The sequence below is a fragment of the Ammodytes marinus genome, assembly GCF_949987685.1.
Source record: "Ammodytes marinus genome assembly, chromosome: 12".
Lineage (NCBI taxonomy): Eukaryota > Metazoa > Chordata > Actinopteri > Uranoscopiformes > Ammodytidae > Ammodytes > Ammodytes marinus.
The window spans coordinates 24,801,806-24,817,366 of NC_137216.1; the positions used below are offsets into that span (position 1 = coordinate 24,801,806).

The following is a 15,561-nucleotide window of genomic DNA, read 5'->3' on the forward strand; positions in this document are numbered from 1 at the left end:
CCCTTTCCTGAATAAGAACCCTCTGCACCAAATGTGAAGTCAATCCATCCTATAGCTTTTTAGACATTTCACTCTTAACTATAATGTCGACACTAGAGGGAAAGGTCAAGGGGTCAAGGGGTCAACAATCAATCATAAGGATTCATCGTCTTGTAACCTTGAAAGTCTGCACAAATCGTTGTGCCAATTCACCCAGAAGATGTTTAACTATTTCACTGGATAAGTGGACACTTTGACCTGATGGTGGCCTTAGATGAAAAGTCAGGGTATCACTAAAGTCTTCAGAATTGATCCTTTTGGCACCATTAGTGTCTATTCAGAAGTTCATGTCAATACGTTCAGTTGGTTAGACCCAAAATGACCCAACAAACAGACATTGCCATCACTAGAGTCATGCTATTAGCATAACATTTACAGCTCTTAGGGTAATAGGATCCTCAATCACTCCTCTAAGCATAGATTATAGATATATAGAAATATTGTGTCCACCACACATTAAAATGGCGTGTGGCGGTGGTGGATGGGTATGTAAACAAAGGGGGCCCACCGTAGCTAGCAACATGCCTGTTTACAGAGCCTATAGGCTATGTATTAACACTGGGTTTATTTCATCGCACACACATAGTGTGGAGAGGAAGTGGGATCATGAGGAGATATTCACTGATTTTTTGTCAAAAAGTGATTTTGACAACAGGCGTTCTCCAGAATCACTGACTCCACCTTTAATTGTGTATGAATAAATATCTCTTAAAATTACATCTCTGTGTTGTGCATTTGAAGCCAGTCAATACAGTTGTTTTTCTGATCAGGGCCGTCACAAGCTTCATATTGCACATCAAGGACTTGGTTTTGTAACTCTGTGCGTAATTGCCACTGAATGGAGGATGTCCATCTTTTCTAAACGAGAAAGTGAGTAAGAAGCTCTTCAGCTGCTCAATTACTCCTATTTCCTTTGGTTTTGCGCAGGCCAATCACACAAGATGGCCTGTGATTACAAGATCTTCAAATGCGCTGTACACTGGGAAGATTCAAGAGTCAACATTATGTGACTTTATGTATTGCTTATTTTCATCGCACGCAAGCCAGCAAGCTGGTTCAATCTGTCTGCTAAGTAGCTCTTTTCTAGGTTAAAGAAATTGTTAGTTCATTGTATGGATTGTCACTGGCAGTCATGCAAAATGATATAAAACCAATGACTTAACTTAATCTTAAAAAAACATATACATTAATTCACAGTCAATGAGCTTCCATCAAAATCCTATGTAGATTTTAAAATCCTTAATTATTTTTTTCAACTAAAAGTGAAGTTTATTTTTATCTTGTACGGTTTGAAAAGATGATAGTGGAGATGTTCAATCATTTCAGGTCTTACCCATGATGTATGTAGCCCAGTTTCATTCATGTAGACCTATTACATGAATTACTTGAAGAAAACGCAAACAATAACCTGGCGAATGTTAAGTCCAACATTTGCTCTTGTATTACATCTGAACGACTTCTGGTAAACATGTATCTTAAACTGTTACATGTTCTGCCTTCTTCACCAGCTCCTAGCTAGTTGTACAGTTGAAATATTTGTAAAGAACAGAGGCTAAGAGGATAAAAACAAACATGGCAGAGCAGCAAAGTTAGCTGATTACACACCGAGGGACAGCTTTCACACAGTAATTAGATTCATTATATAAAAAGAATAAAAGTGAAAGTTCCCCTGATGTGAGCAGTTAATCCCTGAACACAACAACACACAATAGGCCTACAACCTGACAGCAGGTCTGTTACCTGATCACTTCAATAAAACAACACGGCAACAGGCTTTTGGAGCAGCCCGGCCGTCTGATCAGGGTCAATGCACATTAATTGACATCAATATCATGATGTTAATGTTCTAGATTTGGCCAAATGACTATGTTTAACCTGCAGTCCTTGGGCCAGTGTATTTGTAAACGTTTAAAGAAAGAAAATGAGCACAAATAGCAGATGTTTAGCTTTATAAATGTAAGTCCCTGTTAGTGGAAACTCAAGGTAAATGCCTTTCTGGGTTGGTTTTCCAAAGAAAGCACATAACAGAAGCCTCAATGTAACTTACCTTTGGCGTCTTGTCCTTAAAGGCCACCGTAAGTTTTGTAAATTCTCCGAAGGGAGGGGTTAGCGAGAGAGCATTGCAATCTAGAATCTCACCACAAGAGGAGGCCAAAAATACTCCTCTGTATATTGACAAAATATAGGGGGCGCCCTTGGCTCGGTTGGTGGGGCGTCCCCCCCATGGGCCTCGGCCAGCAGCGGACCCGGGTTCGATTCCAGCCCGCGGTCGTCCTCTGCATGTCGTTCCCCTCTCTGCCCCATTTCAACTCTGTCTCTGCATCAATAAAGCATACAAATGCCATAAAAATATCTTTAAAAAATATATATATATATACTACCAACAAATGTGACTCACCTTCTTCATCATTCCTATAGGAAATGAACAAATCCTATAATGTGTCTGTAGGAGTAGCTGTGGTTTGTCTGTGTCATCCATATACAAGTGAATAGCCCTCTAAATCATTGATCATTTTTATTATTGTACTGGGGGCCATTGTAGCCAATTCCCTCTGAGACCATGTTTGTTTTATGTTGGTACTTGTATTCGTTTATTTCTATGCTGTTGTATGTATGTTGTCCATGGTGGTAAATCAGGTTCCCCATTGGTGATTAATGAAGTTAATCGTATATTCTATCCCTTTATGTTTAAGGTACCGAACTTATTGCAGTCAGAAAATGTCCTGAAAGAACTCATCAAATACAGAATAAGATCTCATACACAAACGTCTGCTCTCCAACAGACCTGATTGTATATTGATTAAATTGTTTATATATATATAGACAATTTAATCAAAGAAAGGAGTCTAAAAAAACTCCATATGTAGTTCTCACTCACCAGTTTTGTAAAAAAAAAAAAAATAAAAAAAAAAAAAAAATAGTAGTAATAGTAATAGTAATAGTAATAAAAAAAAGGCCAGTATTCCCAGTGCAGCGTTATTCCCAGAAATATGTGTATGCGATGGGGGTGGATTTGCGCAGGCTGGTGTGTGTGTGTGTGTGTGTGTGTGTGTGTGTGTGTGTGTGTGTGTGTGTGTGTGTGTGTGTGTGTGTGTGTGTGTGTGTGTGTGTGTGTGTGTGTGTGTGTGTGTGCGTGTGTGTGTGTGTGTGTGTGTTGATGATCGGGTCGGTGTGATTGGTCACTTTGTGCGTATGAGAGGATGTCTGTCGCTCCCTTAAGGTGCTGTGCCTTTAAAGTGCAGAGGGCATCGCGCGCAGACCACACACAGACACAAACGAGGTGAGCCGAACGGAACCGAACGCAAACTAAATCGAGCCTCAACCGAAATTAACTGGAGAGGAATTCAGATACGAGGACGAAACATGAGTCTAACAACTGTGCGACAACTTTTTCTTTTCTGTTTATTCTGGTTTGTTGGATCTTGGAGCACAACAGGTGGGTGGTTCATATTAGAACTTGGCTCTTAATTAATATTTTATTATGCAAAAAAATTAAAACTGTTTTAGGCCTTGTAATAAATGCAAAAAACAACCAAACATTCTTGTTCTTTAAAACTTATTTCGTTTTTGATTTGTTCCTTTATGTTTTTTCATGTTTTTTTTTCTCTGGTTTTACAATATGAAAGCAGCTATATGATGTTGTCAAATGTTGATTTTCCCTGTCCTTGTTCTTAGCTTGGATGATCCATCTGGGATATACTAAAGGTGCAAAACGTCTAGAAAAATATTATCAAATATTATAAATCAAGTCTATTATAGTGATAGCAGGAGGTACTTTCCTCAATCGTACATTGATTCTCTCTCTCGCTCTCTCTCTCTCTCTCTCTCACACACACACACACACACACACACACACACACACACACACACACACACACACACACACACACACACACACACACACACACTTGTGTGAACTATTTATTTAAGGTGCATCTTCAGTTGTATGATGCTGTTCAAACAAACCAAACTGTAATTTAATTTCAGCTATGATCAGAAATGATAAAGTAAGAACCTCATTATGATCAGCATGTTTCTATATTTGGTGCTTTTTAAATTTTAATGGTAAATAAGCTTTTCTGCACAAATACTCATTATGTACAACAATCTCCTTCTATATAAAAATGTGTGTGTAATCTGCATTTGATCAAACTGGAGACTTTAACAACTTGATATACTGTAGTTAGAGGATGCCTTTTATTTTTTAAGGGTGATACTTTATTTTGTATGTTAAATCTGAAACGACTAAATAACCGGTAACTTTCAATAGAATAAAAAGTAAAATATTTCCCTCTGAAATGAAGTGGAATTGTAGTATGATGAAGTAGTATTATTAACAAGAAATACCTCAAAGTTGCACCAAACTTGAGCAAATGATTTTGCCATCACTGTCTCTTAATAACTGGCTGAAAAAGCATTCTTTTACTGTCAAAGTTTGGGCTCACATAGTCACATTTTTGATTGTCATGATGGCAGTGTTTGTTTGCATCAAAGCATTTGAGATGGTTCAGTTGATTCCATTAAGACTTTTTTCACATAATTATTACGTGAAAAAAAAAAATTATTATATTATGGTATATATTAATTATTAAATTATTATATATATATATATATATATATATATATATATATATATATATATATATATATATATATATATATATATATATATAATAATCACGTAATCACATGTGCTCTCCACTCAGATGCCAGTCCTTTCGATCTGTGGGAAGATGGGATAGAGTTAAGAAAGGTGAGGAGTTATGTTTTCATTTCACTGGAATGTCCTCTAAGGTGGCCCAATGTGAAAAACAAGCAGGCGAAGAAACGTGAAAAGAGCCATGCTGGGTGCTCTTTTGCAGTGCCATAGGCTGCCCTGCATGCTAGAGAAAAGTGTTTGGAACTGTTCCACCATTATTATATTTTTCCTCCTAGAAACTGCAGTGGCCAAAGTTAAGACTGAGATATTGTGTTTCTTCCGTTGTTCTTGATAAGGTGTGTAAGGTGTGCTGTTTGTCTGCAGGTGCGGGGCCTCCAAAGTGATGACTTGAGTGGTGTTTTGTTGAGAGATCAGGATGATGTAAGTGAAAAGGAAACACCCTCTAACGGTCCTTGTATACTGTAAATAATAAAACAAAACAAATACTTCTGTGACTCATTTAAAACCAACACGTTTTTTCCACAGGAGCAAGCCCAGAATGTTTTCAAAAGAGTAAGTTTAAGTTAAATTCTTTTCTTTTTTAAATTTCTGAGCACCAGCTCACTGACTTTAACTTGATGAATTTCTCCTCTCCTCTTCTTTTCTTTTTCTTTTATATAGTTCCTGTTTCATTACTCTAAAGCACGCAACTCAGTCGGAACTGTACAGCAGGAGGTGAGCACAACAACAAAGCACGGGTCATATAATCTTTCTGATTAATTTATTCTTAAAATGTAATTTTCGAGGGTTATTGCTTTCTTTAAATTTATGTTTTAAAACCCTGTCATTTTGAATGGCAACAGATGAGAGAAAGAGAACATGACACATCCGCTGTAAAACTCATTGGCCTTTCTTGATTTGAGTGCTGCTGGTTCACCCTGAGGGTTGGCACTTCAGTACAGCACGCAGCCAAAACTCCTTAAAAACATTAACAATCACGTTCAATTTCGAAAATGCAAATATTTTCACTTCTTTAAGTGATTTTGAAATTATTTGAATTTTAAATGTTGCCTCCACATTGAACTTTGGAGGAACCAAAAGCTGAATCATCACACAAAATGTATTACGTGTTCTGGCTTTGGAAACAGGTGTGATTTATCATTTAAACCTTAACCCTTTATAGGGCGAGGAAGAACTGTTTATTGTGTATATATATATATATATATATATATAGTCTGCTCTTATTAGTTTGAATATTTTAAATTCTTGCAACCTATCAAATCATATTTTTGTGGATCCTTTTATTTTGATAGGTATGCACGTTTTTCTACAAAAGACACCTTTAAATGATAAATGTTGGCATAAAACATACCAATGCTTTGGCAAAGTTAGTTTTTAAGACTAAATAAACAAGTTTACAAAGTTGATGAAAGCCTTGGTACCGATTTGTTGATGTTTTCATTGCAATGGATGTATTTAGGTTGGTACCAAAGCATGTTCCTCGTTCACTGGCCCAATTCCTTGGATTTACAGTGTATATACTGTACATAAAATAAAGTTAAAAAATCTACTGCTAATACAGGTCTGAACAAAGTCTTAACATTGGTTTTCATCATGTTTTTAGTCCACGTCAATAGCATTCCAATATACTGTACACAGGGACGCGGGAAGTCAGTCCGAGTGGGGGGTGCTGAGAGAGAGTCTATATATTGACGTCATAATAAATGCTGCGCAACATCCATTGTTTACGGAGACGAGATGACGGGTGACGTCACATTCAGGGCTGCGCTCTGATTAACTCTCTACTGGTGTGTAAAAAAAAAACTCTGCCAACTAGCCACTGTTATTCACAAACGTTAGCAAGTAAACAATGTGGAAATTAGAATCAACTCGGCTGATACTGTGCTGAATTTGTCACACTAGGCTATACAAGCCGACAAGCTGTTGCGGTCCGGGATTATACACAGCGTTCAAGGATTCAGGAGGTTAAATTGTAAAGGTTTACAAAGGAAAGTGACAGAAAAATAAAGACTTAATTTTCATCCAGAGTTACGAGATTTTTTTTTAACACCAACATGCTTATGTAAAATCAGCATAGTACCATATTCAGCTATGGACGGATCACAAACGGAATGCAGGTTTATTTCTGATCAAACGGCTTTATTGATGTCCACAAAGTAAAACAGACTCTCTTTTTTAAATGTGTTTAGGATGCAACAAACATGCGAGTAAATAAACTGTAGCCTATGACTACTTAACAAACAGTTACACATTTTCCAAAGCAACATTAACATGCATGACATGAAACAGAATGATTGCCATTTCGCTATAGAAATAACTAGGCTAACTATGGGACAATCAGCGATACGTGAGTTTCACAGTACAATAAAAATGAGACAATAGTTATAACACACTCTTAATGACAAGGCAGCATGTGCTATCTACTGGCCGCTCAAACACGGCACAAGACAACAATAACAATGTCAACAATAGACCGAGTGATCATGCTAATGAGCTGACAGGTGATATAAGCTAACCAGCTAAACGTTAACATCTCAAACCCACGGAGTCAGCCTTCACGCACTAAATAACTCAACAGTCCTATATAATTTGCAAGCACACATAACAGATAGGCTACTCACAAATATGACACCGACCAAAGTGAGCCTGCACGGCGGCAGGGAACATAAAACAAAATCACGTTTTACCTTATGCTGACGGTAAAACACCGAAGGTGGTCTTGCGCTCAGGGGTGGTGGAAATAAACTCCCTCATGAGAGCACGAGTGTCCAGTGTGTCCAGAATGTCCTGGTGCATGTGCAGTAAGGCCAGGTGTGTAAGTCTCCTCTGTGAGACCGTGTTGCGCAGCCAGGTTTTCAGGCGGCGGAGCGCAGAGAACGATCGCTCTGATGAGGCCACGGAGATGGGCATGCAAAGAACCAGCTGGAGGAGATTTTCCACGTCCTTGAAAAGTCCTCTTGTTTGGCTTTGCAAGCCGGAAAAGTACATCCCAAGTTCGTGAACTGTCCCAAAGTCCTCCTTCTGCTTTGTGAGGTCCCCCAGCATCCTCAATTGCATGTGGAGACCAGGCACATCTATATTTGCAGGCAGTTGGAGAGAGCTCAGGTCTGCCTCTGTGTCGTCAACTGACCCCTTTGCAGCAGCAAGCAGCGTTTCTTCCCTGCGTGAGGCAATTGACATGCCGCTTTGGTCAAACCGGCGCTCTATTTCGGCCTTCACGAGGTCAAGAGCTTCAAAAAACTCCCTTCTCCATGACGCCTCTCCTTTCGTTGGCACGACGTCTTCTGTAGCCTCTGCTGTGCTGCGGAAGCGGGATGGTGTCTTGCTTACCCGGCTAGGGTCGGGCATTTTTAGATTGTGTGCAGCTGCTGTTGCCTTAGTTTTCTTTATCATTTCATCCACCGCCTTTTCCTCGCGGAGGGCATGAACGCGCCCTTTCAGGATCCTGACGCACTCCAGTGCTCCAGCCGCGGTTGCCTTTTCTCCTTGGAGCACTTTAGCAACAGCCTCGCAAGGTCCAAAAAGAGCTTCGCTGCAGAGCAGGCCAAACACCGTTTTAGTTTTCTTTGCTTGCTTTAGAAGGCCAGAGATCTTACTGCGTGTTTCACCGCGGACACTGCGGTCTTCCTGGAGGACATCTAGCGTCTGGAGGAGAGGACCATAACCACGGCTCACCCTGGCAATCGCGCTGGCTCGGACACACCACCGTGTTGGGCACAATCCAAGGATATTGCATTTGGCATCATCTTCCCCAAAAAACGATTCAAAAATCGTTTTACGCTTTGTGGATTCCCTGACCACATTGGCGAGGCTTTGGACAAAGCTGAGCGTGTCTGCTACAATCGGGACCTCTCTTGCAACCTCTTGGAGCGCCAGGTCGAGGGAATGGTTGCAGCAATGTACAAACAATGAGCCAGGGCAAACTTCCTTTAGTCTGGCCTGCACCCCAGAAAACCGCCCCGACATGTTGTTGGCACCATCAAAGCAGTAACCCTGCAGCCTCTCCAGCGGTAGGTTCAAGCGCAAAAACACATCCTTCACGCAGGAAAACAAGGTTTCAGATGTAGTGTCTGGCGCATTATAAAACCCCAAAAATTTACTCTGCTGGGTGAGATTTTTGTCGGTGTAGAGCAAATGGCAAGAAAACTGCTCCTTGGCTGTGACGTCGGTTGTGCCATCAGCTGTCAGTCCATAATACGGAGAGCTTGAAGCCTCCGCCACTATTTTCCTTTGGACAGCATGAGCCAGCCGTTCCAAAATCTCATTCTGGATGCTGTCTGACATCCAGTTGTTCCTCCGGAGCAGCCACTCATGTGCAGCGGGCTTGTCGTGGGTTCTCTCGAGCATCAGCTGCCAAAACACCCCGTCACGGTGCTCCTGTCCTCGCAGCGGTAGCCCCTCGCGGGCTAAAAATTTAACCGATCGAACGGCCAGCTCCAAAACAGTCTGCGCTGTCATGTGCTCCTTTGCAACTGCTTTTGACATTAGGGCATTGATTGGGGTTCTTTTCAATGCCGCCAGCTTGCTTGCGGCTTCTATGTGGAAACGAGATTTGTCATGCTCCCGAAACTTTTCCCCTGCCTTCCGCCAATTGCTAAAGCCTCCTTTAATGAAGTTGCTAGCATTTATCCCTTCTGCCCTGACAAGCTTTTTCTCAATGGCTGAGCAACACACGAAGCACAACGCAGTGTCCGTTTCCCTCACGTAGTGTAGCCACGTCCACTGGCCAAACCAACCAACCTTAAATGACCGGCTAAAGTTCTCACTTGCCGATCGCCTGGCTGGGAACTGAAACTCCTTTGGCTGACAGGGCTCTTCGCCAACAGTGTAACTAGTTGTTGCGACTGGTGCCGGCTGTTGCACTTTAGGCAAAACAAACATGAAATTAGGATCGACCGGAGGGCGGGGGCTAGCAATAGCATCAGTGTTGCCGGCGCAGTCATGCACCAATAGCGTCCCTGGACGTGAACTCTCCTCCTCAGGGGTGCTGGGGAGACAGCGGGCTGCTGACAGGGAATCGGATGTCCGGCTGGTAATTTGATTATCAAGTTTTGCCTTCTTGGGGCCAAAAAAATCGGAAATACTTCTTTTTTGCGACATGTTGCACTTGTAAAAAGCTTGACTTTTCGAATTTTCCCGCCGCGCGCATAGCATTGTTCTGCGTCATAGCGTAGCCTACGTCAGCCTACACAGACAATGTTCTAAATAAAATTAAATGATAATATCATAAATATCATAAAAAGGGTGGATGTCAATAATTTAATGAAAAATCATGTTGTATGATAAAAAAAAAAAAAAAGTATTGATTTGTTCAGAAAACTTTCTCACTTGCAGTTACAGCCAGGGGCCGCCAGGGGGGGTGCTGCAGCACCCTAAGCACCCCCACTTCCCGCGTCCCTGACTGTACATCTCAGCTGAGTTTAACTCTCCTCTTTCCTCTTGTAGTCTCACTCAGTTCATCCTCTGATGCGACTTTCCCCCAAGCTTTCCCAGAGGAGAAATAAGAAGGTGGTACTTTTGGTAAGAACACTTTATATACACACACCCTGTGGGGTTGTTGAAGGTAGGGACTTGCCCCCCTACCATCAACATCCAAAAATCTGCAGACAATACAGACGGGCTGAATTCCCCCCCCCCCCTTTCTTGTGTTTTATAGTTGGAAAAAACAAATCTACATTTCAATTTCCAGTTAAATATTCTCCTTAGCATTGGATATCAGTGACAAATAAGACGGTAAAGCTTTGTGCTCTTTGTAGTAAAGATTCAAATTCAACTTACATATCAAAAAGTGTAATCAAGTAAACATGATTTAGGTGAAATTGTCAAAAAAAAAGCAATAACCAATTGTATTATAGTTTTGTAATATTAATAATAATATATTATTTTTCTTTAAATCACGTTGAATGACATCACTGTTCAGGTTGGATTTACTGCCGACACTGACTTTTCTCTTTCTTCCTAATGAAACAGAAGATTCGAAGTCTGCCCGAGGAGGACATGTACTAGAAGAAAAATCTACAAAGAAAAAAAGGAAGTCAGAGTTATAACAGAAGAAGAGCATCACATCCCAGATATACAGGCAGAGCGACGCTCACAACAGCACCTCTGACATGTCTCTCTCTCTCTCTGAAAAAAACAAACGTGACTTTTAGTGAACAGAAAATAAATGAGTTTACAGATGGTAAAAATATGTAACTGCACTGCCATGGCTGCCATGTGTCTTCCTGCTTTCAAAATGCCAAACCGTAAGTCAATGTGAACTGCCCCTTAACACAAATTTGGCATGTTGCACTGTTACACAAGACATGGGGTGTCACAAAATACAAATGAAACACTCAACATAATCTTTTAAAAAGTCCTTTATATTATCAACTGTGGCACGGATTCCAACACAAATTTGAATTTAGGGAAAAAACACTGGCACAGATTATTGTGACAAAGAGGTGAACTCACATTTAATTTAACGTAACAGATTTTGAATTTTTCATGTACATTTTATGACATAATTAACGTTAATAAAAAAAAAAGTTGAAATTTGTCTTTTTATGCTTTGACAAACAATTAGATGATGGGAGTTTACAGTAATTAGGTTAGAAAAAGAGTGACTGTTGTGCTGTTTCCCCACACTTTCAAAATGAGATGTACAGGAGGGCTGGATGCTTCAAAACCCAGGTCATAGGTTTTGGTTCTTGCCCAGCGATAGTGGAACTGCAGCAGGACTGACCCTGGAACAAGAGCGCCACCTACATGGTCAAAGTATGAAATGTATAAAAGGAGATGCTGTCCCCGTCGGTGTCCCTGCTCAAACCGTCGTCACATGTGTTAAGCTCCCCCGAGTGTTTCCCACGAAGCGATTCAGCTTTTCTGGTTTGGAGTGACAGGTGATTTTATTATTTTTTTTATTTTTCTAATAGTCCTCATCTTCAGATTCACTGTCCTTCCGTGTAGGGAGTGAACTTCTGATGGATGACATGAGCTTGTCTTCGATTTGCTTCTTGGGGTTTTCCTCGAGGTCTGTCTTCACCGCGCCGCTCTCCGATAGCCTCCACTCCAGTTCTGGGTGGGACAGACATCATAAATTATGATACATATGTGTAACTGTTTCACTTGCAATGGTGTACAATATCAACAATGTAATAAAGTTAGTTCAACAGCTGCACAAACTACAGCCTCCAAAATGGCCCTCAAGTTGACAGGACTAGATATTACTGTGTTATATTGTTGACTTATTTGATCACTCGATGAGAAGGCACTGTAAAGTTTCCATACAATGGAATAACTTTCATAACAAAATTAGACTAAATCTCAGACAAATGTCTCCGCCCATGATGTCTGACTAGAACTGCAACCATTAAAAGTGAGATTACTGATGCCAATTGTATTAAACTAATACATTTTTGAAATACTTGACTTTGACACTTGTACATTTATTAGTATAACATTATTACAAACATGTTAATCTGCTGAGACAATAAATCTTAAGAAATAGTTAATACTTTAGATACACTGATGGTCATGAAGATTTAAGACCGTGTTCAAAATCTTGCCACTTTTCCGTAAGCGATGTCACAAATCGACTTACCTTCAACTTTGAGGTTCATGCCTCCAAAGACCAGCGGGCCGATGAACTGGGCCTTCATCTCACCCTCGTGGTAAACAAAGATGGTGGGCAGGTTGCGGTCGGGGTAGTTGGGGATGCAGGTGGTGGAGATGGACCGCAGGAACTTGGTCTGAGGGAACTTCCTGGCCAACTGGCTCAGGTGCTGGTTGATGAGCGTACAGAGAGGGATTCTGGGTAAAATAGATGAACGGAGAGAAAAAAAAATACAGCACACAGACCTGTTAGTACTGCAGAGTGTCTTCAAGCCAAATATTTTCTGCCATTTTTAGATAGCAGAAGTTAAGTATTTTTTTTTTGGTTGGTAAACTTGCTGTTACAAAATTGGATTTTTCTTTTTTTAGAGATACCATTTTTTTTAGTTTGTACCTTTATTTGATAGATTTAAGCACGTAGTTGAAATGGGGAGAGATAGGAGGGAAAGACATGCAGTAAACGGCCCGGGCCAGAGTCGAACCCAAATCCGCTGAAACAAGGACTAAGCCTTAATGGCAACCCAACCTACCCCTGTTTGTAGAGGTGCAGCACCACCCAGATGCCTTCTCCGGCCTTGTTGACCTCCTTGATATATTCCTGCCCCGAGATCTCATCCAACTCCCCGAACTTGTTCTTCAGCTGAGTCGCCTTCCACTGTGCGAGACGCTGCTGTCTGCGGGGAGACATATCTCATATCAGTCATATAAATATATCCTTTAATATTACCACAATGAGAGACCGTCTTAGGTGTATATAGCCTTGTGTGATATGGAGAAATCTTGTGACCAGAAAATACACTTGATTGAAATTTCAAAAACCGTTGAAAATATATTAAAAAAAATAATAATAGTGCATTTTAATTGAGAAGCCTTTCAGGACACTCAAGGTCACCTTACATGTCATGAATAAGAACAAGAACCAATTAGACAGTCCAAGAGCAAGACAATTACAGCTACAATGGAGGTTATGGTGAGTAGGCTAGTTTAAAGAGGTGGGGTTTGACACAGGATTTTATTCATATAACCATACAATATATACACGTCTTGATTTAAAATGTTTAGAGTGGGAGGAGGTGCTCAGTAGTACACCAGATCACTATATGCGTTATGCTGTGATCTCCACTCACTTGTACATCTCAATGGCCGCCTCGTCGTCTTCACCAAACTCATCTTCATTCTCATCCAGTTCGTCCAGTGACATGTCCTCGTATGTTTTAACTGTTGGAGAGGCACAGCAGCCGAGGAAATTTTTAAGGGAATAATGTAACACTTTAAGGCACAAGTTGAACAAGTTCAAATTGGACTACACCAAAAAAGATCAAATTTGACATATTTTACATGATTAATATGGGAACATGTGGAAATAAAACAAAAACTGTGAAATAAATGGATTTGGGTGACAATTTAAGCATGGAAACCTGCATGTCTCACAGAAAGAAACACTGATATTTATCCCAAACTGTCTCTCTTACCAATAGACTGCTGTTTGAGGGCCAGCTCTTCCTCCTCTTCATCTTCTTTAGGCGTCTCTTTGGGAGGAAGAATGCCTTTTCTCCTGAGGATATCATTCCACTCTGTGTCTTCGTTGGGGTCCTGGGAAGGGGAAAACAAATCATTTATATAAGAGTACTTAACTGGGTTTCTTTTAGCAGTGGGATGTGATGTACGCATATCTGCTTTTGTAAATGGAAGAGAGAATCGCCAATCTTAAAACATTTTCATTTTATTTTATCAAAAAAGTGTATCACTACTAAATTTTGATTTTCTAAACTGAAAATGAGATGTGGCCAATTACTCAAGGCATGTGTATGCTATGGGGCTGAATGGGGTTTGTGGCCATTAACAAAATTATCCTAAAAGTCTTAAAATGTATCTTAACCTTACAAAACAAAACAATCAAATATTCTTGAACAATTATCTCTTTTTTGGGGGGTGGTGGATACAATAAACAGGCAGAGCCTTCAGCCATGGTGACAGGATTTAGAACTGACTGGAAAGATGCAGCGCCCCCTTGAGGCAATGCAAAATACATCAGGGAACTGAATTTTTTTTTAAAAATTGGATTGTATTCAATTATGTTCAAAAACTCTAGATGAAATTCGGTAGAAACTATTGTTGCACCTTTAAACTACATAAGACAAAAGACGACACCACTTGATGCTAAAAACATTAGGCTAAAGAGTTTAGATATTAAGATGATACTGGTTTCAGGCATTTAAATGGTGGGATTTCCGTGTCTTTCCTTTTATATACTATCTATGGTCTTAGCCCTTCAGGTACAAACACCTTTTTCTTTAGGACACTATTCTTAGCAAACTACTATTTTTATTTTCTGACATTTTATAAACTATTAAACGGTGACTTAAAAAACATTCTCATACATTATTCACACATCGACTTACGATATATGATAGACTCATTTTATAAAGGTGTTGTGTCTATTTATGTCTGGTGGGTGAAATGGGTGAAACACTCGGTAAGCCAGCTGAAGCTAACATTGAACTGTTGATACGCCCTGGCTGCTACATAGCTAGTGATTCACGGCTTTGCTCTGATGTTATCACATCACACGACACGGACATCAACCAACGTCAACTCGTCTCCTTCACTTATATCAAACATCAGCGTTTAAAACATGTCAGAAAGTTGTACAGACCTGCATTTTGACAGATAAAATCCTCCTCTGAAATCACACTACTGCTCTTCCCACACACGGAAATAGAAAGGACCGCCCATGGACCTATCCCGACTGGAAACAAACAAATATGACTGTTTCAAATACGCTTACAATACGTCCGGAGTTGATGTAAAATCCCTTTACTAATCATATCTTAATTCAAACATTGTTGGTGTGTTTTCATGGCACAAAAGCTCAGAAAATCATATTTTAAAATACTAGGAACAGGTGCTTTATAAGAGGGACAATAATAAAAGTGACACCAACTTCCTTTCGACGCTCAACATGACCTTATAAGGAGTGTGAGCGACAGCATTCCATTTGTAGAAACAAGACAGGTGGCTATCACACACACACACACACACACACACACACACACACACACACACACACACACACACACACACACACACACACACACACACACACACACACACACACACACACACACACACACACACACACACACACACACACACACACACACCAAATAAACAACATCCACTGAAAAGTTGAAATATACAACATAAGCCTATAGACTAGAGTAAAAAAAAAGTGCAATAAGTATATATGTATGACTCCAGTGAAAATC

The 15,561-nt window shown here is 40.2% G+C and overlaps 2 protein-coding genes across 2 annotated transcripts; one reads left to right on the forward strand and one right to left on the reverse strand.

The window, feature by feature from the left end:
- The first annotated feature begins 3,351 nt into the window (after positions 1-3,351).
- On the forward strand, positions 3,352-10,933 carry nms (neuromedin S). The gene is made up of 7 exons (XM_080038592.1): positions 3,352-3,475; positions 4,746-4,792; positions 5,063-5,119; positions 5,225-5,251; positions 5,360-5,413; positions 10,145-10,219; positions 10,670-10,933. Exons 1-7 carry the CDS (start codon positions 3,403-3,405, stop codon positions 10,703-10,705), a joined length of 369 nt encoding a protein of 122 aa, XP_079894718.1. The 5' UTR covers positions 3,352-3,402; the 3' UTR covers positions 10,706-10,933.
- A 135-nt stretch (positions 10,934-11,068) lies between these two features.
- pdcl3 (phosducin-like 3) lies at positions 11,069-15,012 on the reverse strand. The gene is made up of 6 exons (XM_080038591.1): positions 14,949-15,012; positions 13,765-13,885; positions 13,420-13,510; positions 12,823-12,966; positions 12,282-12,490; positions 11,069-11,755 (listed from the first exon to the last, which is right to left on the reverse strand). Exons 1-6 carry the CDS (start codon positions 14,952-14,954, stop codon positions 11,607-11,609), a joined length of 720 nt encoding a protein of 239 aa, XP_079894717.1. The 5' UTR covers positions 14,955-15,012; the 3' UTR covers positions 11,069-11,606.
- Positions 15,013-15,561: the final 549 nt, after the last annotated feature.